General features: G+C 47.0%; 1 protein-coding gene across 1 annotated transcript in view; it reads right to left on the bottom strand.

The window, feature by feature from the left end:
- Positions 1 to 25,053, bottom strand: part of ptprq (protein tyrosine phosphatase receptor type Q) — a 247,980-nt gene that overhangs the window by 189,851 nt on the left and 33,076 nt on the right. The window contains exons 7-13 of the mRNA XM_038781370.1: positions 18,194 to 18,374; positions 16,207 to 16,497; positions 13,747 to 14,031; positions 13,229 to 13,501; positions 11,109 to 11,369; positions 9,675 to 9,805; positions 9,254 to 9,383 (exon numbers count right to left, since the gene is read on the bottom strand). Coding sequence (XP_038637298.1) covers positions 9,254 to 9,383; positions 9,675 to 9,805; positions 11,109 to 11,369; positions 13,229 to 13,501; positions 13,747 to 14,031; positions 16,207 to 16,497; positions 18,194 to 18,374 — 1,552 coding nt within the window. The remainder of the gene's footprint in view (positions 1 to 9,253; positions 9,384 to 9,674; positions 9,806 to 11,108; positions 11,370 to 13,228; positions 13,502 to 13,746; positions 14,032 to 16,206; positions 16,498 to 18,193; positions 18,375 to 25,053) is intronic.

Here is a 25,053-nt window from a genome sequence, read left to right as displayed (position 1 = left end):
CCTGATTCATACTCAGGCAGAGAGAGACATGCTGTAAGTGCAGCTGTTTATTAACCCCCGAGGAAACTAATCGATTACAGTGTAAAACAAGCTGCCAATTGTCCATGAACTCATTTCCCGTCAATGACGCAGATCAATTTCTCACCAAATATGTAAATCACTGTTAATATGAGTGAGTGGCCATGTAACAACATCATTTTAAAGGTTTTAACGAAATACTACAAGAACTTACTAATTCAACACCTTCATATGATTATCCTACACATTAATCGTGACTGATTCGATAGCTATATTTTAGTGTATCGACGCCTCTCCAACTTGGATTGGGGTCAGGATTATACCAGAAGTTCCATCCAAGCCAATTTCCAGTCAGATTTCTGACTTGACTGTAACTGCTACCTTCCAGATAAATTCAGACCAATTTCATAAAGTTGGAACACAAATCTCACCGCCTCTACTCTATCAAGAATAGATCTTAGCAAGTTTTTAGCATAATCCTCCCCAGCGAGTTAATCAAGGCTGGGCCAGACTATGCCGAACCATGAGATGTGCTTTAAACACTCCATTAGGGAAGGCGGTGGCATGGTGGTATTGTCACTGCACTACTTTTTTTTTTTTTTTTTAAATAATTTTTATTGAAATTTTTCGATACAAACATTTACCCCTACTACATTTTAAATTATAACACAACAAATCCCCCCTGGAATATCCTCCCCACGCCCTCCCCCGCGCGCACCCCCCCACCCTTCCCCCCCCCCCCCCCGCGCTACCAGTCTAGCAACCAAACCGTTTTTCCCTTTCTGCCGATGGCGTCGGGCAGTCATTGCCCGCGACCCCCCGCTGACGTGCTCCCTTCGTTGCTATCCCCCCCCCCCCTCCCTTCCCCCCCCCCCCTTTCTCCCCGGGTTGCTGCTGTTTCGGCCTCCAGTTCCTATCTCTGATCCAGAAAGTCAAGGAAGGGCTGCCACCGCCGAAAGAACCCCTGTACCGACCCTCTCAGGGCGAATTTAATTCTTTCCAATTGGATGAAGCTTGCCATGTCGTTTAACCAGGTGTTAACACTTGGTGGCCTTGTGTCCCTCCACTAAATCAAGATCCTTCTCCGAGCTACCAAGGACGCAAAGGCCAATATTCCGGCCTCCCCTGCCTCCTGTACTCCTGGCTCCACCCCAACCCCAAAAATCGCTAGCCCCCACCCTGGTTTGACCCTGGTTCCCACCACTCTCGATACCGTCCCCGCCACCCCCCTCCCAGAACTCTTCCAGTGCCGGGCACATCCAGAACATATGTACATGGTTCGCAGGGCTTCCCGAACACCTAACACACCTGTCCTCACCCCCGAAGAACCGACTCACCCTAGTCCCCGTCATATGGGCTCTGTGCAGCACCTTAAATTGGATGAGGCCCAACCTTGCGCACGACGACGACGAATTGACCCTCTCTAAGGCATCCGCCCATGTCCCATCTTCTATCTGCTCTCCCAGCTCCGCTTCCCACTTGTCTTTCAGCTCCTCTATCGATACCTCCTCCACCTCCTGCATTATTTTGTAGATGTCCGAGACCTTCCCTTCTCCGACCCAGACCCCTGACAGCACCCTATCACTCACCCCTCTATCGGGAAGCAAGGGAAATCCTTCCACCTGTCGTCTGGCAAATGCCTTCACCTGCAGGTATCTAAACGTGTTCCCCGGGGGGAGCTCAAATTTCTCCTCCAGCTCTCCCAGGCTCGCAAACCTCCCCTCTATGAACATGTCCCTCAGTTGCCTGATGCCCGCCCTGTGCCAGCTCTGGAATCCCCCGCCAGTGTTCCCCGGGACAAATCTGTGGTTCCCTCTCAGTGGCGCCGCCATCAGACCCCCCACTTCCCCCCTGTGTCGCCTCCACTGCCCCCAGATTTTAAGGGTGGCCGCCACTACCGGACTCGTGGTATACCTTATGGGGGGAGCGGCCATGGTGCCGTTACTAGCGCCCCCAGGCTTGTATTGCCGCAGGACGCCCTCTCCATACGTTTCCAAGCTGCCCCCTCCCCCTCCATCACCCACTTGCGCACCATCGATGCGTTCGCCGCCCAGTAGTATCCGGAAAGATTGGGTAGCGCTAATCCTCCACTGTCCCTACTCCGTTCCAAGAACATCCTTCTCACTCTAGGGGTGCCATGTGCCCACACATAGCCCATAATGCTGCTAGTTACCTTCTTGAAGAAGGCCCTGGGGAGAAAGATGGGCAAGCACTGGAACAGAAACAAGAACCTCGGGAGGACCGTCATTTTGACTGACTGCACCCTCCCTGCTAGCGACAGCGGTACCATGTCCCACCTCTTGAACTCCTCCTCCATCTGCTCCACCAGCCTTGAAAAGTTCAGCTTGTGGAGGGTCCCCCAGTTCCTTGCCACCTGCACCCCTAAGTACCTGAAGCTCTTTACTGCTCTCTTAAAGGGGAGCCGCCCAATTCCCTCCCCCTGATCTCCCGGGTGTATCACAAAGACCTCACTTTTACCCACATTTAATTTATATCCCGAAAAGTCCCCAAACTCCGCTAGTATTTCCATTACCTCCGGCATTCCCCCTTCCGGGTCTGCCACATACAACAACAAATCATCCGCATAGAGTGATACCCGATGTTCCTCCCCTCCCCTTGTCAGTCCTCTCCACCCCCCTGAACCCCTCAGTGCCATCGCCAACGGTTCGATCGCTAATGCAAATAGTAAGGGGGATAGGGGGCATCCCTGCCTGGTACCTCGATGGAGCCCAAAATACTCTGACCTCCTCCCGTTTGTAACCACACTCGCCATCGGGGCCGAATACAGCAGCTTCACCCACTTGATAAATCTCTCCCCAAACCCAAACCGTTCCAGCGTCTCCCACAGGTATTCCCACTCCACCCTATCGAATGCCTTCTCCGCATCCAGTGCTACCACTATCTCAGCCTCCCCCTCCACTGCTGGCATCATAATCACATTCAACAGTCTCCGGACATTTGTGTTAAGTTGTCGTCCCTTTACGAACCCCGTCTGGTCCTCATGGATTACCCCTGGCACACAATCCTCTATTCTGGTTGCCAGGACCTTTGCCAACAGTTTGGCATCTACATTCAAGAGGGAGATAGGCCTGTAGGACCCGCACTGTACAGGGTCTTTGTCCCGCTTCAGGATCAAGGAGATCAGGGCCTGTGACATTGTCGGGGGCAGAACCCCCCCCTCTCGCGCCTCATTGAAGGCTCGCACCAGCACTGGACCCACCAAGTCCACATACTTCTTATAAAATTCCACCGGGAACCCATCCGGCCCCGGCGCCTTCCCCGCCTGCATCTGGCCTATCCCTTTAACTAGCTCCTGCAGCTCTATCGGCGCCCCCAGCCCCTCCACCCGTTCCTCCTGGACCTTTGGGAACCTCAATCTATCGAGGAAGTTCTCCATTCCCCCCCTCCTCCTGGGCGGCTCAGACCGGTACAATTCCCTGTAGAAATCCCTGAAGACCCCGTTCACCTCTTGCCCCTTCTGCACTACGTTCCCTCCCTTCTCTCTCACTCCCCCAATCTCTCTGGCTGCATCTCGCTTGCGCAGCTGGTGTGCCAGCATCCTGCTCGCCTTTTCCCCGTACTCATAGACCGCGCCCTGTGCCCTTCTCCATTGCGTCTCCGCCTTCCTAGTGGTCAGTAGGTCAAACTGGGCCTGTAAACTGCGCCGCTCCCTCAACAGCCCCTCCTCTGGTGTCTCCGCATATCTCCTGTCCACTTCTATAAGTTCCCCCACCAGTCTCTCCCTCTCCTGCCTCTCCTTCCTTTCTCTGTGTGCCCTTATGGAGATCAGCTCTCCTCTGATCACTGCTTTCAGGGCCTCCCAGACTATCCCCACCTTCACCTCGCCCGTGTCGTTCGTGCCCAGATATCTCTCAATGCCCTTCCGGACCCTTCCGCACACCTCATCGTCCGCCAGCAGCCCCACATCCAGGCGCCACAACGGGCGCTGGTCCCGTGCTTCCCCCAGTTCTACCTCTACCCAGTGTGGTGCATGGTCCGAAATCGCAATGGCCGAGTACTCCGTGTCCTGCACTCTCAAAATCAGCCCCCTGCTCAGTACAAAAAAGTCTATTCTGGAGTACACCCTGTGGACGTGGGAGAAAAAAGAATACTCCCTCGCCCTTGGCCTGCCAAATCTCCAAGGGTCTACCCCCCCCATCTGCTCCTTGAACCCCCTTAGCACCTCTGCCGCTGCCGGCCTCCTATTCGTCCTGGAACTCGATCTGTCCAGCCCAGGGTCGAGCACTGTATTGAAGTCCCCCCCATGATCAGGCCCCCTGCCTCCAGACCCGGAATGAGGCCCAACAGGCGCCTCATAAAACCCGCGTCATCCCAATTCGGGGCATACACATTCACCAGCACCACATTCTCTCCCTGCAGCCTACCCTTCACCATCACGTACCTACCCTCCTTATCTGCTACCACCTGCGCCGCCACGAACGACACCCTCTTTCCCACCAAAATCGCCACCCCCCGGTTCTTTGCGTCCAAGCCTGAGTGGAACACCTGTCCCACCCACCCCCTTCTCAGGCGTACCTGGTCTACTACTCTCAAGTGAGTCTCCTGCAACATTGCCACATCCGCCTGCAGTCCCTTTAGGTGTGAAAAAACCCTTGATCTCTTGACCGGCCCATTCAGCCCCCTCACGTTCCAAGTAATCAACCGGGTCGCGGAGCGACCCGTCCCTTTCCCCTGTCTATTAGCCATGTCCTGTCCCCTGTTCGCCCCGGGTCGACCCTCCCCTTCTGACCCGTTCCCCATGGCGATGGCCCCTCCCCCTCTCTCCTCCCGTTCTTCCCTTCCCGTCCTCGGCCTTTCCAGCAGCAACCCGGTATCCCCCCCTAACCCCCCTTCCCCCCCCCCCCCCCCCCCCCCCCTGGCTAGGACCCCTCCTAGCCGCGGTGTATCCACCATCGTACTCCCGAGAGTCAGCTGGTTTTCGCTGACCCGGCTGCCCCTGCCACACTCCGACTCCTCCCGATGTGGGGGGGGAGGGGCCTCCCCCCCCCCCTTGCCATCCCTCTCTGACCCCGCTTCAGCGCGGGAAAAGCCGCCATTGCTGGCCACACCCCACTCTTCTCTCCTCCCCCTTCCTCCGTCCCGCGCGCGGGAAACAGGGGAAAGCCCGCGCTTTCGCCCGGCCACACCCTACCCCGCCATCTTCAATTCCACCCCCGTCCCCATCCAAGCCCATAAAAAAGCCCCCTTAAAACGAGAGGAAGAAAAAGAGAAAAAGAAAACACGCATAACCAACTTGCACCCCCCCCGTCCCGCCTCCCCAACTTAACAATATAACAATATAAATAACAATCTCAATAAATACATAAATACATAACTATGCCTGCATAACTAAATAACTACCCAATAATAACGTATTTAACCATCACCCTCCATCGAACAGAACAGTAACCATAACCCTTAAAGAACAGATCAAAAAACAGTAAAAAAGCCCCCCCTACAACAACAATAATTAAGGGAAATTGGCAACGGGAAGAGACACACAAAAAGGAACAAAGAAACCCCCCATAACACAAGTTTCAAAGAAACCAAACGATCCATCAACTTTAACCAAGTTCCGACCTGGCCTAAGAAAGACATGGGCCACTTGATCAGTCAAGGGTACTCGGGCGGCCTCGACCGCCGGCGTTCCCAAGTTCTATTTCAGGTCCAGCTTTTCCTCCCGAACAAAAGTCCATGCCTCCTCTGGGGTCTCAAAGTAATGGTGCTGGTCCTTGTAGGTGACCCACAAACGCGCTGGCTGCAGCATTCCGAATTTGATCCTCTTTGCGTGCAGCGCCGCCTTCGTCCGGTTAAACCGGGCCCGCCGCTTTGCCACCTCCGCACTCCAGTCCTGATATATCCGCACCGTCGAATTCTCCCATTTGCTGCTTTTCTCCCTCTTGGCCCACCTCAGCACTTTCTCCCGATCACAGAAACGCTGGAATCGCACCAGCACCGCCCTCGGGGGCTCGTTCGCCCTAGGCCGCCTAGCCATGACCCGATATGCTTCTTCCAGCTCCAGGGGCGATGGACCGGCCCCCTCTCCCATCAGGGAGCTCAGCATCTCCGCTACATATTTCGGGAGATCAGGCCCCTCCAGGCCTTCTGCTAGGCCCAGGATCCTCAAGTTCTTCCGCCTCATTCGAGTGTCCAGCTCCTCAAAGCGGCTCTGCCATTTCAGGTGGAGTGCCTCGTGCACCTCCACCTTTCCCACGAGGACCGTGGCCTCCTCCTCCCTTGCAGTCATCTCCTGCTGCAGCTCTCTTATCGACGCCTCTTGGGTCGCCTGGGCCCCCATCAGCCTTGTGGTCGTCGCGTTCATAGACTCTAAGAGTTCCACTTTCAGCTCCGTAAAACACCGGAGGAGAGCGGCCTGCTGCTCCTCCGCCCATTTTCTCCAATCTTCTAGTGCGCCACCGGCCGCCATTTTGGTCCTCTTCCCCCGCTTTTTTCGGGGAGCTGCTGCCGCTTTTTTTGTCGCCCCACTCCGAGTACCGACCATAAAGTTGGTCTCACTCTCCTCAGGGAGCCTTCCCCCACCGGGATTCGTCTTTACAGTACCGTCGGGGCCCTCCAATCGGCCCTTAAACACCTTTGTCGCAGGAGCTGCCAAATGTGCGACTTAGCTGGTCATAGCCGCAACCGGAAGCCGTCACTGCACTACTTAACCAGAGGCCCACAGTAATGCTCTGAGGACCCAGGTTCAAATCCTGCCCCCTCGAGGGCAATTAGGAATGGGCAATAAATGTTGGAACAGCCTGCGATGCCCCTGTCGATGAAAGAATTAAAAAAAGATTCTGTCCATCACCAATACAGTTGCTTCACAATCCCAGTCTCTCTGTTACGAAAGCCTTTCCGTCTTTGTGCTTCTTCAATTAGCCTCTTTCTGGGACTCTATCGCACGTCTGTTCTAAATTCCCAACACAATGACACTCAACTGCTTAGATCCCATACCAAAATACAGCTCGCTTGTCCATCACCCACACCTCCTAATGACCTGGATTAACTCCCTATTCCCAATTTATTAAATTTGAACTCCTGACCCTTGAACGTTAATGCAACTTTATCTCTGCAATATCCTCCAGCTGTGTAACTCTGCGCACTGTTACGACACCCTCGGCGAGTGCGCGGTCAAATACAGCCCCACAGACCCTGGCGTCCCAACATAAGTGAATTTACCAATAATTTGTGTATTTTGCTAAGTTCTTTGACCCTTGACTGCTCCAATGAGTTACAGGCACCAGATTTGTAAGCATAACACAAAAGAACTGGGTTTTTTTTTTACATCAAGAGATTTAAACATGTAATGGAAATAACAGAACAATGGCCTACTAATCTAACTATTCCTCAAACATCGTCCCACCCTTCACCTGGGTACACACAAGACAGGTACACAGTGGGGAAGGGGAAGGATCAAAATAATGGGGTGTGAGATATTTGAGGATCTTCACTACTGAGTGTGAGGTCAGAATGCAAGGTAATAAACTATCATCGTCATCTTCTAATCTTTATCTTCAATTAAAACATGCAGGCTGCAGAACTCTATCTGGAGTTGCCTTCTCTTCTACTGACCTGGACTTTCACAGATGATTCCCCTCAGGTCTGTGCGGTTCTCACTGGCATCCACCAAATGGACCATCAGCCTCACTGAGTTCAATCTGCAGCTCTCAATATGAGGGGTTTAAGTGGGTTTTAAATGGTCCCTCTTCCTGCAGGTGGTGGCGCTGGGCTGGAACCTCCCACTGGTTAAACTGACTGCAGGGGAAAAGGATCTTCTCCTGATCTCTCAGGAAGAACCCAATGGTGAGAGAGAATTTGGAGCACTGGCTTGATACTTTTTAATCAGAATAGAAATGTCTAATTGCCCACAGCTCCCTCATAGGTTACTTTCACAGGTTAGATGGAAGAACTTAAATCACCAGGCCTTTCAAATAGAGATTTAAACTTTCACAGACCCGACTGGAGACATTTAAGTCAGACGTTACTTCCCCAGGCTGGCTGGAAGCATTCAAATTGCTCGGCCAAGAGCTGCTAGAGAGAGAGTTTTAAACCTGCCTCCTGCTGAGGTTTTCACAGGTCTGAGGCAAAATGGAGACCACTCTCTCCTTCCGAGGCTTCCAAGGCTAAAAGGCTATACCAATCCCAATCAAAAACAGAAACTATCCCAGAATTTTAAACGAGACGATTGGCTACTAACCAAGTAGATCAACATGACATCGCATGACCCAGCCACCTGGCACACTGCACAGTGATGTGCCTGGGCCAGGTCATTAGACTAGGGGTGTTTTCGTTTAAAACCCCAAAATCTGCAATATTGAAAGCAGCCAGCACGACAGACATTGGAGGGAAACAAGGGTCAGGTAAGGGTTTACAAGAGGAGCCTTACACACTCAGACATTGACCATTTATGCTACGACATAGGACCATCATATGCAATGTTAGTATCTAACAGTTAGGTGGGGTTAGGGGGTTAGGGTGGTGGGTGGTCCTAAGTAGGGTGCTCTTTCAGAAGGCTGGTGCAGAATTATAATAATAATAATAATCTTTATTGTCACAAGTAGGCTTACATTAACACTGCAATGAAGTTACTGTGTAAAGCCCCTAGTCTCCACGTTCCGGCGCCTGTTCGGATACACAGAGGGAGAATTCAGAATGTCCGATTCACCAAACAGCACGTCTTTCGGGACTTGTGGAGCACCCGGAGGAAACCCACGCAGATACGGAGAGAACATGCAGACTCCGCACACTCAGTGACCCAAGTTGGGAATCGAACCTGGGACCGAATGGGCTCATTCAGCACTGTAGAGATTCTATGACAGCGCACCCCTCTGCTCCTTGCCTGCTTTGCCCCACCTACAATATTGGACTTTTCAGCTGTCTTCATTCTACCCTTTCAAAGTCCCTCCCTAAAGCTTTGTACCTACCCACTTCTCTTCAGGCCTCCTTTGTACCCATTAGTTTGAACAGGTTATCAGTTGCCCCTCCCACATCAACCCTCAATGTTTCAGTGTCCAGTTCCCTTTCTCATTCCAGTTGTGTAGTGCCTTTGGATTTGTTGTTGTTTTTGTTAATAATGCAGTATTCTCTTTGTCGAGACATCAGTTAAGATCAAAGTAAGGCCTGTTAACCTTAGCTTTGAGGTGCCCTCACCAGTCAACACACTTTAACCACTATATTAATTGACGTTAACTCAGGAGAAAATATTTAAATGAATCTTAACAAACTGGAACCTTACATGTACGGATTAACTTTTTCATGGGTATGCTATCTCGATAGCCTTCCTTTTCTGTCCGAAGCGAAACATTAAACAGTTTTCCTGGGGTCAGGTGAGTAAGCACCGCATACTCTTGGTCAACCTTCAGAACCTGAAATTAATAAATAACACAATAAATATGCTGTTTTTATACATCTATAATTTAATATACATCACATCATCAAACATATTGAATAAAAGAGCTAAATATAGCTAGAAATTATTTTAATAAGTGCATGTTGCTAAAACAATATAGCACTATCAGGCAGTTAACTGCACCAATTGCTGCTTTATAACATTTTCAAACTCTAGCTGACAGCTTGCAGAGTTCAATGTTAAACACACGTTCTATTACATGCCGCACAGTGTGTACTTTAATGCACCAAGAACAATTTGAGGTTACCACAAGCTGTTCATCACAATTTGCACACTGCACTTCATACTGGTCGAAATAGCCTTCTGCTTTATCCCACAGTAACTCCACTGATGTTTCTGTGACTTTTCCTTCACGTAAATTAGTGGGTGGTACCAAACCTAGAATAAAAATACAACAATAATTAATTACATGTAATTGAACTTAATGGGATAGCATCAGGCTGATCAGTGTGCAGTTACAGATAAACTGACTTAGTAGTCAACTTTCACTCAAGAAGCAGTTGGATGCAGCACTTGGGGAGAAGGGGATCGAAATATATTGGGGGGGGGAAAGGGGGAATCAGACTATTGAATTGGATAATCAGCCATGATCATGATGAATGGCGGAGCAGCTTCGAAGGGCCGAATGGCCTCGTCCTGCTCCTACCTCCGATATAAATATTTGGCAATAATGTACTTCTGTGTTATTAAATGAGTTTGATGGATTCCCACAAACCATTGATTCTGTTTTTTAAATTTATATACCAAAGTGAAAACATTTTGACAGTGCAATATTTGTTATACGTTAATGGTCTTGATTCAGATAGCCTCTCCAGTACAACAATGCTATAAAAAGACTGAGTAGCTAATGTTTAACGGTCTTCCACGTTGCCCAATATCTAACATTACAAGAAATATAATAATAATAATCTTTATTAGTGTCACAAGTAGGCTTACATTAACACTGCAATGAAGTTACTGTGAAAAGCCCCTAGTCACCACACCCTGGTGCCTGTTCAGGTCCACTGAGAGAGAATTCCGAATGTCCAATTCACCCAAAAAGCACGTCTTTCGGGACTTGTGGGAGGAAACTGAAGCACCCGGAGGAAACCCATGCAGACAGGGGGGGAGAACGTGCAAACAGTGACCCAAGCCAGGAATCGAACCCGAGTCCCTGCTGCTGTGAAGCAACAGTGCTAACTCAAGTATGTGACAATCGGGTCCTTTTGTGGTCTGAACTAGATACTGGTATTTCTCACGCACATGCTTTACGTTTTGCTTAAATGGAAACATGTGATAAAGAGAGGCCAGGTGTCTATTTTTAAGCTGTTTTTATTTCATATCGAATGAGTGCCAGCGTACCAATTATGATCAGATTCACTTCAGCCAATTATGTAACTTGCCTGCAAAGTAATACAAAATAAGGAATGCACCATGCATCCTTCATCACCCGAGTCATCTTACTTGACCTAATATCACTCCACCTTTTTCATGCAAAACGCCTCACGGATTAAAATCTGTAGACTTGACAGTATTTGGTTGTTTCTAAATAAAATTGTGCATTTATCCTTTGCACAGAACACAGCTCTTCTTTCAAATCCTGTGAAAAACTTATCAAGAATTGCTAAATCATGTACTATGTGGTCCAAAATGTTAACGTTCATACTCGAGTGACAGGCGTTTGCAAATTGTAGATACTTGCATGTTTTCACAACAGGAACTCTGTAAGCTTTGCTCTTCATGTTGCCACTGGTTACATACACAGCAAAGACATATTCGTTGCCTGGTGTCAGGTTTTCTATGGTTATATTAACATCTGTATTATCTGTAGGCATTCTTTTATCTCCATCTTCATATATTACATTAATTCCATCAAATAAGCCAACCTTTGGCATTCCAACGTACAGCACTGCTGAGTGAGCCTGAACATCAATGGGAACAACTATTTCAACTGGATTAGGCTCTGAAATAAAAAAAGAGGATAATTTTGTGATTTTAAAACATCTCCACATAGGCCAGGATTGAAATAGTTGCTGTTGGAAGTAACGGGCACCGACGAGGGTTTTAGCCGCAGTTGCGATAAGGCAGGGATAGGCGATGTTGCAGAGATGTAAGCAGGCAGTCTTTGGGGTGGAGAGAATGTGATATTGGAAACTCAACTCAGCATTAGTTGTGGATAGTCTTGCACAGCCTGAGACAATAGCTAGGACGGCGAATGGAATCAGGGACTCGTGAATGGAGTTTATGGTTGGGTCCAAAAGCAATGCCATGCTTGGCAAACACAAAGTAACTTCTTGGAGTTTCTTCACGGATGTTGGGCTGGATTACACACTGAGAGCGAGCTCCCTGTATCACAGCTTAAATGTCGGGGGTAAGGGGACCACCACTTGTCCGACTCATCCTGCTTTAATTTTTCAGGCAACGGGCCTTTAATTAGTACTGGAACGTGGCGACTAGGAGATTTTCACAGTAACTTCATTGCAGTGTTAATGTCAGCCTACTTGTGACAATGATAAAGATTATTATTATTATGAGACAGGACTTCCATCCTTCTCCAGGAGGAAGTCCCAGTTTACAGAACTTCTGGCCAATCAGAGACCAGCAGCTCTGCACCACACCAGGATCGGTGGTCTATACTGCAGGAGGCCCAGGAGGAAGAGGAGCAATGGATCGCCCGAAATCCAGGATCTTGCCGGGCTGAGCTGGCAGGTTCCTGCAGGGAGGGATGTTTGGAATGGGCTGGGGACGGCCTTTGGCATGTTGGACAGGGCAGAGGAGGAGGTGGGCAAAGGGAGGCAAAACTGAGGGGGTGGCTCCGAGTGCCTCAGGGAGCACAGGAATGAGGCAACCCCCACACCCCCTTTCACTGACCAGCAGCCAGTGGTTAGACCTCCTGGGCTGCACATTGGCCATAGGCCTCTCCTGCTGCCCGCTAAGTTGGAGCAGCAAGCAATGCCCAATTAAGGGCATCAATTTTGCCACAATTCGCCACTGCTATGCTCCCTGGCCTGCTGGTCTTGTCTCAGAGCTATTTTTCTGAATGTTTATCTTCTTTCGATATCTGCATAATCTGAACTGTTGCACAATCCCTCTCACACATTCATTAATACTTACATAGATAAAATAGACCATTGCAGGCTTGAAGGAGGAAATATATATGCCTATCCAAAACTGACTGTTATTCGTTGACTTTCACAGAAAGGAAGAGACACAATAGCAAGAAGCAATAATTAGGTGTTATCCGTAGCGTCCTACTTCACAGCAACAGCAACAAAGACAATTCTTTACAAAAGGTACATATAATAAGCAGCATTTCAGGATCAAACCAAAGATGACTGTGAGGAATATTAAAATAAAGTATCTGAGGGAACTCCAAATCTTTATACCAAATCAGTCTGTGATCCTTCTAAAAAATTAGAGGATTAATCATCAATGAAGAACATGTACTTGCTTTTTTTAAACATCAATATAAGCACACGGAATTCCAATGATGAAACCCTGCTGGTTCCCACAATGCCTTTCAACAGTAATCCCCATCTGAGTTTGCAGGGTCAGTGGGAGGTTCCTCATTTTCATAGGACGCCACCTGTCCTAAGATTGTAGAAACTTATACAGCCAGACGAGCCAAATCCTTGCAATGCACCAAAAGTTCTCCAAACAAGGGCTCTTCACCCAGACCACTTGCCAGGCCAGAGTCCCATCTGTAGGGATCATACTTTCCCCTGTGGGAGTCAATGTGCCTTATCTTTCACAACATACCAGCAAGCCACTGCAACTTTACTGCACCCCTAGTGAACCTCAGGTGTTGGAACATGGACTTACTTGTAGTTTGTGTAACAAACTTTGGTTCGCTTCGCCTCCCACTCTTCACCGCCATCACCTCAATGTTATATGTGCCACCCGGGATCATAAAATCAAATTGAAATACCGTTGCATTTATCACTGAATATTCTTTTATTTCACAGTTGCCATTGCTCATTTGTAGTTGAAGATAGTATTCATCACTTCCTTCTAATGGTGGTTCCCAATGTACGGTGATTCTGTTCTCCCAAACATCCGCGTTGCCAACGTAAATGCTGACTGGAGGACTGGGGGCTAAATTCACAATAAATAGTAAATAATTGGCAACATCTAAATGCAAGATTAGTTTCGGAATACAGATTCTAAAGAATTAGATGTATTATATCTTATATCCATCCATTCCATCTCAATACAAACGCCAAACACTTAAACAATCATTTTGATTGTACTTCCATGAGTGTTCCTGTTGGCCCGAAAGTCCTTTTAGTTGTGTTGGACCTGTAGTTTATATCAAAATAGTTATTTACGTCTACATTTACCTGTAGTTACAAACAATGGTCCATCAGCACAACTTAGGGATCCTCCTTCAGACATTGTCTGCACATATATTTTGTAGGATTGGAATGGCTTAAGATGCCTAAGTACTAAGGATGTTTCACCTCCTTTAACATCTTCAGTTCCTCGACTTTTTGATCCAGAAGCCCCGTAGCTGACCAGATAGTGATGAAATGATGCATTCTCTGCTTTGTCTGCAGGAGCCCAAAGAATCTGTACTTCAGTGGAAGATAATTCTCCAAATGTAAGATTTTTTGGTGGATTTGGTCCTATTTTATAGCAGGAATAAAGATTCCAAAGTTAAAACATTGATTCCAAAGTTAAGCATTGAACTCGCGCAAATATTAAATATTTGCATTTTTACACAAAAACACTAAAACAAATTAACACAGCTAAAAGTAACATACTTTTACAATTTAAAAATACAAGAAAATATGCACACAGAGTTTCATCCAATTTCTCCTGTATTTTATTGGGCAGATTTGAACTTTAATATCGATGTTTGCCTTTTTATTGGTATTTCAAATAACTAACTGTAAAACATGAATTCCAAGGCATTTACATTAAATACAAGTTCATTTAATTTAATTTCATAAACAAATCAACTGCTTTAGCTTTTCAAAGTTTCCTCTCAATTCCAAAAATGAAATATTACAGATGTTCAATGAAATGCACGTTATGGGATTTGTACAGGGAATGCATTAACTAAAAATGGCAACATACCCATACTCCTGTGAATCAGAACTGTTTTATCCTGATTCTCTACAGTTTGTAATGATGTTAAACGTTACCCTTTGTTAACAAATCATAGTATGACACTAGCAAGTAAGTGTAAAATTACTAAGAGTACAACAATAATTATGATGAATAGGGAATTTCACATTTTATATTGCAGTTGTGACAGAATAATAAGACAGAAAAAAGTGATACGGATGACTGGAATCTTCAAATAAAAGCTATTTGCTATATCCACTTCCAGACATGGAGACATATGCCTGCCAATAACGCCTTACTCCATCACAGTGCTATTGTACATAGAATCATAGAATTTACAGTGCAAAAGGAGGCCATTCGGCCCATGGAGTCTGCACTGGCCCTTGGAAAGAGCACCCTACTTAAGCCCACACCTCCACCCTATCCCCCTAACCCAGTAGCCTTACCTACCTGTTTTTGGACACTAAGGGCAATTTAGCATGGCCAATCCACCTAACCTGCATATCTTTGGACTGAGGGAGGAAACCGGAGCACCCGGAGGAAACCCATGCAGACACGGGGAGAATGTGCAGACTCCGCACAGACAGTGACCCAAGCCGAGAATCGAACCTGGGACCCTGGAGCTGTGAAGCAACAATGCTAACCACTGTGTTACCGTGCCGCCCAAATCAATGTCAATTTGATTTGGGTGGCACAGTAGCACAGTGGTTAGCACTGTCACTTCACAGTCATCCATCACTGTCGCTTCACAGTCGTACATCAATGTCAATTTGGAATTAAGAAACATTAAAAAACAAGTTTTCCCCATCAAGAGTTAGAATTGAACCGACATGAATGAACACAGTAAGTTATAATTCAAAATCTCTTAACATTCTCCTCTTAATATTCCGTCTGTAGATTTTAAAACTATCTCCAGAAACTTGAGTTTATGATACAGGCTGATACTTCAATCCAGAACGGAGGGAATGCTGCACTGTCAGTGGTACTGTTTTTTAAATAAGGCATTATTTGCATTATTTAAAGTTGAGCAGGAGTTCTCCTGGTAACCTGGCCAGCATTTATCCCTCAACAAACACAATAAAAGTATATGGTTTGATGATTTGGGTCCTTGCTGGATGCAAATATTGTTTGCCGCATTCACCTACATTATAACAGTGATTACTCTTCAAAAGTGCTTTTTAGCTTAGGGGCTGTTTAGCTCACAGGGCTAATCGCTGGCTTTGAAAGCAGACCAAGGCAAGCCAGCAGCACAGTTCGATTCCCGTAACAGCCTCCCCGAACAGGCGCCAGAATGTGGCGACTAGGGGCTTTTCACAGTAACTTCATTTGAAGCCTACTCGTGACAATAAGCGATTTTCATTTCATTTAGTGAGCACTATTTTCAGACATTCACTGAAACCTCAGAAGACTGCCAGCTACCCGAAGTTACGTGAGAATAGAACAGGGTGAATTGTCCTCAGTCGTCCTGTTTTCACAAGGGAAAGCACACCTGGCATATTGAATTGAAATCATGAAGGAAACATTTGCACCCTGTCACCTTTCAAATACTATCCCATGGTGTGTTTTAAATAATTCTATGGAGTTTGTAAATGTTTCTAAAATTTGTGACAATACACACAGGTTAACATATTGCAAATACAACCAGCACCTCACATTCAGGCCTATCATTACTCGGAATACAATTATAATACTACGTCATCTTCTAGCAGTACAACACCATCAAAACTTACTTGTTTTCACACTCAAAACTGGAGTCAGTGTACTTTGAGCACCTGCGCTGTCTCTCAGCATTAATGCAAAATAGTACTGGTGTCCCGGGTGAAGCCCGGGAATAGCTGCTTTAGTATCATTTAGCAATATTCTGTAGATGTACTGTTCTCCTTCACCAGATATAATTTGGAACCAAATAAATAGCTCAGGCCTTGACGTGAATAAATCCTGCAAATCATCCCAGATAATGGTGGCTTCATTTTCTTTAACATCTTCGATTTTTAGTCTAATCATCTTTGGAAAGACTAAGGCTGAAGAACAACAAAAATGGCTACCATAAAGTTCTTATAATCAGTATTTAGAACATACCACAATTTCATAGTTGGAGAACACCCATGCGCTGAACCGGGACAGATTTTCAGTTTTACCACCTGGATGTTAAGCACCAGCTGGACAAAGGACATAAGAAAATAGCTGGCTGGGAGGATTGCACAGTAGTCACAGAACCAACCTGATTTCGCAGGTTCTGTAGGGGAGTTGGAATAAACATTTACCTCAACATAGATCATTTAGTTTGGGTGAGATTCTCAAGATCTCTTTGGCAAAGGGATGTAACATTTCGCATTCAATGCAATCAGGTATCATTCACCTGGTTATATAATGCTACCTATCAACAATGAACTGCTTCACACTTCAGCTTCCCAGAATTATATCACCTATCAACAGTGAAGCTTTCATATTATGTTGTAATATTGCCACTGAAGTCACAAATTACAAAAATATAATTTATACAACAGAATGCATACAATTAAAATCAATGTTAACAAGTGTTTAATTAGAAATTCATGTTAATCTGAAAGACTTCAAAATACACTAATAACATTCCAGGTGGGCAAGTTTCAACATCGTTCATAGAAAACATAAGTTCAGCAAGAACTGGAAGCAAGTGTTACATTTGAGAAGAAATGTATTTTCAACCATTAATTACAACTCCAAGCACAATAAATCCAGCACGACCTTCAAACCCACCAAATAAATTGAACACAGTCAGTGTCATATGAATGCAAGACAGGTTTCCAGGTCCTCCACCAGCTTCACAATCATACCATGACAGAACAAATTCAGACTCAAAAACATCGTGGCCCAAAGGACACCAGAAACTTCTTTCGAAGCATGGAATTAAAAATGACCTGAAGGGAATATGTTGCCACTGATCAACTAAGTAATTCTGCAGATTTGGTTCTGAATCTTTGGTCCCCAGATAGTAAAACATGAAGCAGATACTTAAAGCAACAAAACTATCCCCAGATCAATAATTTACCAGATCTAGAATTGCAAAGACAAACACCGTGTCCAAAGTAAAGAAAAAGGAAAGCATGCCAAATTTCAGAGGTGGTGTGTATGGATTTGGTGATCTTGGGCAAGATTAAGGTTAGGGATGGCAGTTCTTGCTTTTCTTTTGATAACTACATTTATTTGATGTTAAAATTTAACCTTGTTTTCTGGGCTAAAATTATCTGCTGTGGTATCCATTTTTTGGAAAATTGCTGTTGCCACAATAAAAATAGCAGTGAAAGCTTTGGCCACTATATTCTACTGCTGTGGGATCTACATGAGCTCCAAAGCTCACCCCAACCAGCAACTACCACCTATCTGCAACAAAGTACAATACGGCATCATTAAGCCATGGTTAATCCCATCAAGATAATCCATTCTTATTTTAGTCTTTGCTCGATAGTTAGAATAATCATATGCCAATCAGCCAACGTTTGTCAGAAGAAAAAGATTGCACAATAGATTGAACTGGTCCTTGGAATAATAAGACAGGAATTGCGCTGACATAATTCACTTTATCAAATAACAAAGTTTTTTTTTTCATGAGGTACTCAGTCACATTGTGCAGTCTCGGTGAAACATGAATACAGATTACTTTTGCTTTGGTCATTCAATAAACATAATTCTGTTTGTTAACATTTGCTGCAATTCAGCTGTCTAAAAGTAACTTACCTTCGTATTCACAAATGTATGGCAGAGATAGGAAGCAGAAAAGCCCGGTAAACACATAGTCTGTCCCCACTGGATTCAGCTGCAATGCGTAGCAATCGCTATCATTCGTTGGCAGAGTCTGCTGCAAAATACTGCTTAAATTATAAGGAGATGAATCAGTCCACTGAAGCTCAGTTTCCATCTAGAAAATAAAATTACCCTGAGTAAGGTCATTACTATTTGTGGTTTGTAGTTGTAGTCCTTCAATTATGAACATTTTAAAGGCGAAAGAAGTGTCCGGAAGTATTTTCGTATAAACTATTCAATGCTTCATCTTTATAAAAAAAAGTAAAGGAGATTTTGGGCGAGATTCTCTGGCCTCCCGTGGAGTGTTTCCCGGCGGTAGGAGACGACCGCCATTGGCCAGCAGCGGGGTCTGTCTTGTTATGCTCTCAGTGTGGCACTTCCTTGTGGTGCACTGGACAAAGGAAGGTACAGACGTGGAGATAACTTCAACACATTTATTAAACTATATACACGTCTATTATTCGGGTTCGATACTACTGTTAATCCTTCTATGGCTACCCAGACTGACTAACCAGTCTGCTACAATCCACATGGTGGGAGTGATATTGAATCAACCCTGTGTCTGTACTCACTGACTGTCTCCACTGGAAAGAGGCAGATCATGTGTGTGGTGTCCTTTATATATGGGTTGGTGTAATGCCCTCCTGTGGTCGTGTCACCTCTGTGTGTATCGTGAATGCCCATTGGTCGTGTCCTATCTAACTGATCTATTGATTGAATGTCTGTGTGTCATGTCTCTGGTGCTCCCTCTAATGTCTGGCTAGTCTACATGTATTTACATTAACCCCTTGTGTATTTACAGTGATGCACATCACCATAGGGTCTTCTGGTCCGACCACTGCCAATGAGATTTTCCATTGAACCCATCCCAGTCAGCCGGGACACCCACACCGGGGGGGTATGCCATCGGCGGAATCAGAGATCTTGCCGGCATGAACAGCCGGGAGATCTCGCACATTCACTCGTTACAAAACATTTTGATTTATATAGTGTACTTTTGATTGCATGTTCAATCACTCAGGCATAATTAGGCTGGGTATAGATACCCACTGATATATGCTTTCCTTTCTGCCATGTCCTACAGCTATCTGCCTTTGTATATTCTCTTATTCCGATCCTTCCATACAGCATTTCAGTTTGGCCATACAATGTGATATTTTCCCAGTTAATTCCGATTCCATCACTATCTGAGGTTGGTGGCTTTCAACCATAAAACAATAACCAGGCAATTTGTATTCATAGCATCTTTGATGTAGAAGAATGTTCCAAGGCATCTCGTAGAAGCTGAAAGTCAACAGACACTGTACAAAAGAAGGATAGGTAAGAAGGGGTGACCAATAGGCAGATTCTGAGATGGGTCTTAAAGGATGGGATGGAAGTGATGAGGGAGAGTGGCTTGGTGTAAGCGAGACTTTGTGCCTGAAGACACTGTTGCCAATTGGGAATGGGGGGGGGGGGTGGGGGAGTGTGGAAGACAGAAAATAATGGAATCAGAAGTGCAAAGAGTATGAAGGTGGGGTCTATAGGTTTACAAGAAGCTAAGTTTAAAGGTGAGATGAAGCTATGGGGAAATATAATCATAAGGAGGGGGGAATTTGCCGCTGGCAGTGTGAGTTCCCGATGCAGCGCAGAATTCCGTGTCGGGGAAAAAACAGGATCAGTGCCCAACAACAATCCGTTTCAGTTGGGGCAGCATGGTGGTGCAGTGGTTAGCATTGCTGCATCACCACGCCAAGATCCCATGTTCGATCCCGTATCTGGGTCACTGTCCGTGTGGAGTTTGCACATTCTCCCCGTGTTTCTGTGGGTTTCACCCCCACAACCCAAAGATGCGCAGGGTAGGTGGATTGGCCACGCTAAAATTGCCCCTTAATTGGATGAAAATGAATTGGGGACTCTAAAAATTTTTTTAAACAATCCGTTTGTGATGATCTGGTCCCAGCGGGTGGCAGCATCGGGTTTCACATTTTTTTAGTAATGGGTTGGACATAGGACCGCCCAGTCTCCATGATGCTCTGCCCCCCTGGACTGGGATTCACGCGAGGGTGGATTGGTGCAAGTATTTTCCACTGTGGCTCTGATGCAGTGTGCCAAGGTGGTAAGTATTGAAGGTAGGTTCCCACCAAATCCATTGGAAGGGCCCCTCCCCCCTACAATACTAATAATGAATCCAGACATGTGGCTGTCTAGAAGCTGTCAATTACAGCCTTCTAAAAGCTATTTCTCTTTGAAGTGAATAGAAGCCTTGCAGATCAAAGGATCTGAGGGGAATTAAAGCCTTGTGATGTGATTTTGGCTTCTTATGAATTCACAGCTGCTGCATTCAAGACATCTGTCTGAGGCAGCAGGTGTATGGGACAGGTGAGTGAAAAGGAAGTGTTTTTGTTTGCTGTTTCTGCATGGATTTCTCTTTCGCTGATAAAAGGCTCTATTTGGGGGGAGGGAGTTCTGTTATGGGGACCTCTGTTATGGGGGTTCTCTGATAAGGGGGGTTCTCTGATATGGGGGCTCTCTTTTATTGGAGAGCCTCTGCATGGGTGTTCTCTGATATGGGGGGGATCTCCATTATGTGGGTTTCTGATACTGGGGTTCTCTGATGGAGGGGGTTCACTGTTACGTGGCACCTCTGTTATGGGGACTCACTGTTCTGGAGGCTTCTCTAATTTGGGGGGGGGGGTCTCTGGTTGGGAGTTGGCGCTGGTTGGGGGTTCTCTGTTCTTGGTGGTCTCTGTTAAGCGGGGGTCTTTGGTTGAGGGTTCTGGTGGGGGTCTCTGGTTGGGGGGGTCAGATCTGGTCATGTTCACATGTGTGTGCTGTGTGCAGGGGGGGCTTACCCAGCAAATCCCATGGTGGTGGTGGTGGTGGTTGGGGGTGGGGGGGGGGGGGGGATGCACCTACTTCTCAGCGGGTGGGGGATACCAGATTTGTGTTGTGGAGAGGATGGGGGCCAGCCGGCGGACCTCACTATCATGCTGCCTGCCCACAATGGCAGCCCGATAATGTGATTCATGATAGAATGCATTGTGATCCCCGTTATGTATTAACGTACTTGGCTGAGGAGAGTAAATTGCTTGTTGGTGCTGCTCCCAAAGCCAGCACGAACCACAAGCAATTCAGCTCTGGCAAGAGAACAGAGTAATAATTAATAAAAACATTTATATTTGATTTCCCAAATGCAGTTGAATTGTTTGCCTGTATTGCCCAGTGGTGGTAAAGGTTAAGAATGTGATGATGTGGTCAGAAAGTAAGCTGAACCTAATAAGAATCCATTCATCTCTAAATTCTTCATTAGTAACATCCCAGATAAGCGGAAAGCACTCCTTTGTCTAATTAACATTGTAAACTCCCACAGAAAGGCAGTGGTATAAAACAGCTGTCAAAAATATTCAACAGCTTGTCACGAAAAAACACACAAAGAACCAGAAACAAGCCATTCAGTAATCAGGTCTGACCTGATTTTCTTCACCGAGTCAGATCTTCATCCTACATGTCCCACTACCTCTCTACCAGTCTCCTTTTCCAATAAATGTTCCAATTCACCCTTAAACGATCTTTTGGACTCGCCACTCAACAAATATTTGTGGCTAGGATCTCAACACTCAACATACCAACCACAGGAAGCAATTATTATCTCTTAAGTTCCCATTTAATGTTTTTCTGGGTTTTCTTACCATTTGTGTCTTCCAACAATTTTCTCTTCTGACGGAATAATCTATCGTTATTTACCTTATTGCAACCTTAGTAACAGGTTGTCAGTTGCGGAACTATTTAGAAAGGGTGTAGAAAACAAGTTCAAAAAGAGAAATGATCTGACTGCCATATAATAATGATTTGAAATACTATATGATGATGATACTTAAATCAGAATGCAGCTTTGAATAGTCTAAGGAGGCAAAGTAAGGTGAAGGTTTATCATTAAAGATGTAGGCCGGGATTCTCCGACCCTGCGCTGGGTTGGAGAATCCCGGTGGGAGGTGCGAATCCCGCCCCGCTGGCCCGACACCGGCTGCCCTATTCTCCGGCGCCGTTTTTTTTGGGCCGGCGGGATTCCCGCCACGGCGGTCGGAGGCCATTGACAGCGGGCCTCCCCCCCGGCAATTCTCCGGGCCCCGATGGGCTGAATGGCTGTAAAGTTTTGCTCAGTCCCGCCGGCTTGAATTACTCACCTCACACACGGCGGAACCTGGCAGGTAAGTGTGCGGGGGCGGTCCTGGGGGGGCGCGGGGGGATCCGACCCCGGGGGGTGGCTCCCACGGTGGCCTGGTCCGCGATCGGGGCCAACCAATCTGCGGGCGATTAGTTCCATGGGGGGCATTCTTTCCTCTGCGCCAGGCCCCTGTAGGGCTCTGCCATATTGCCCGGGGGCAGGGGCGGAGAAGGGAACCCCTGCGCATACACGGAGGTATGCCGGCCGGTCTGCGCAAGCGTGGAAATACACCAGCTGGTCCGCACATGCGCAAGATCACGCCGGCCATTCCGTTCATGCGTGAACTCGCACTGGACCTTCAGCACCGGCTGGAGGAGCACCAACCACTCCGGCATCAACCTCGCTCCCGAGAAATTTTAGAATTCCTCACTTTCGGGGGCTGTTGACGCCGGTGTGGTTGCCGCCTGTTTTCCCGCCAGCGTTGGGACATTGCCCCATTTTCAGAGAATCCCGCCCACAGATCTTTAAGTACAGGGCACAATCCAAAAATCTGGAGATGCTAAGAAACTTTGAGGCATTGTGAACCATGAGGAGGATCGTGTTGAATTTTAAAAGGACTTAGGTTGGCAGAATGGGAAGACGTGCAGATGAAATTTAATGTACGGAAGTATAAAGATTTTCATTTCTGTAGAAAAAACGCAGCAAGACAATATAAAATAAAATGTACAATTCTAAAGAGGATGAAGTAGCAGAGAGGCATGGGCATATATGTGCAGACACATTGAAAGTGGCAGAGCAGCTCGAGTGTGTGGTTAATAAAGCAAACGGCATCCTGAGCTTTATCAATTGGGACATGGTGTACAAAAGCAAGAACATTATGGGCACCATTTGGGCAGCACGGTAGCATGGTGGTTAGCATAAATGCTTCACAGCTCCAGGGTCCCAGGTTCGGTTCCCGGCTGGGTCACTGTCTGTGCGGAGTCTGCACGTCCTCCCCGTGTGTGCGTGGGTTTCCTCCAGGTGCTCCAGTTTCCTCCCACAGTCCAAAGATGTGCGGGTTAGGTGGATTGGCCGTGATAAATTGCCCTTAGTGTCCAAAATTGCCCTTAGTGTTGGGTGGGGTTACTGGGTTATGGGGATAGGGTGGAGGTGTTAACCTTGGGTAGGGTGCTCTTGTCAGGAGCCGGTGCAGACTCGATGGGCTGAATGGCCTCCTTCTGCACTGTAAATTCTATGTAAATCTATTATATTAAACCGAATACAAATTTGGTTCAATTGGACACGATCGAATGGCCACTCTATGCCTGAAAAGCAGCATGCTGCGGCGTAACGTAGCCAATAAAAGTCGGGAGACCTTGGTCCTGGGATCTAACCAGCTCGCAACGCGTCATGAAATCTAACACGATCTTGCGAGATATTGCGCTGTAAATCCTGCCGATTATGGGGGAGTCACTTTGTGGCAAAACTGCATATTAGGAAGAAACAGCTAGTCTTACGGTAATATGCAGTTTCCCAAGGCACCTGAGGCGTTGGAATATTTCTCTTTCGCCTCAGAGATCTCAAGCGAGTGCCGTTCAGTACTGGTCTCCAAAAATGGGGACCAGACGGAACAGCACTCATGGGGGTCTCCCAGGAGATCGGAGGCCCCAGGTGCATGCCCTCTGAGCAGGGTGGTGCCCAGGTGGCACTGCCAAGTTGCCGGTGATTGAGCCGGGGTGCCCAGCGCAGGTGTTGAGAGGGAGGAGCGGGGGCTCTGTGGACGCCCCCCTCATAGTGAGTTAGGGTTTGAAGTGGGAGTCTCAGCCCGACCTCTCACTATACTGAGGAGTTCCAGCGAGTGGAGCTCCTCAGTGCAGAAAATAGGGCTCTGTGTGGCCTTGGCTGTGCGTTCCCCACTAAGGCCCCCTGTCCAAGCTGAGTGCCGTCCGATAGCGTTGTGTTTTTCCACATTGTGAGCATCGGGAAACACGCAGCTCAACATGCTCACTCTGGGACTCTGTTCCCATTTAGTTAAATCGTGCCCATTGCGGCCCGGTCTGGGCACCAGACTTTAGGAAGGATTTGAAGGCATTAGAGAGGGAAAGTGGAATAAATTCATGGGAATGGTTCCAGAGATATAGGACGGGATTCTCCATCCCGCCACACCCGTTTTTTGGTACGACGGGCCCCCGCCCACAGTGGGATCCTCCGTTCTGGTAGCCGACCAATGAGATTTCCCATTGTGGGCACCCCCACGCCGTCGGGAAATCCGCGGGAGTGAGTGCGCTGCCAACGAAATGGAAAATCCAGCCGCTGGAGCATCCAACATAAGGAATTTCAGCTCCAAAAAGGAGATTGGAGAATTCGGGACAGGTCTCCTTGAAGGAGAGAAGAGATTCAAAATCACAGAATTGTTTAATTGCCAAAGAAGGCCATTCAGCCCATCGTGTCTGCACCCGCTCTCCAAATGAGCATTGTGACTTAGTGCCACCTCCTGCCTTTTCCCCGGCCTTCTGCATATTGTTTCTTTTCAAATAATCATCCTCTCGAATGCCTCGATTGAACATATCTCCACCATATTTTCACTGAAGGACTTTATCCCGCCACTGCTGGTATTAACTCAGCGATAAGCAGAGGCTCACCCTGCGGGGAACATAACAAGCTGAGT

The sequence above is a fragment of the Scyliorhinus canicula genome, chromosome 20 (assembly GCF_902713615.1).
Source record: "Scyliorhinus canicula chromosome 20, sScyCan1.1, whole genome shotgun sequence".
Classification (NCBI taxonomy): Eukaryota; Metazoa; Chordata; class Chondrichthyes; order Carcharhiniformes; family Scyliorhinidae; genus Scyliorhinus; species Scyliorhinus canicula.
This window is presented reverse-complemented; position numbering and strand designations above follow the sequence as displayed.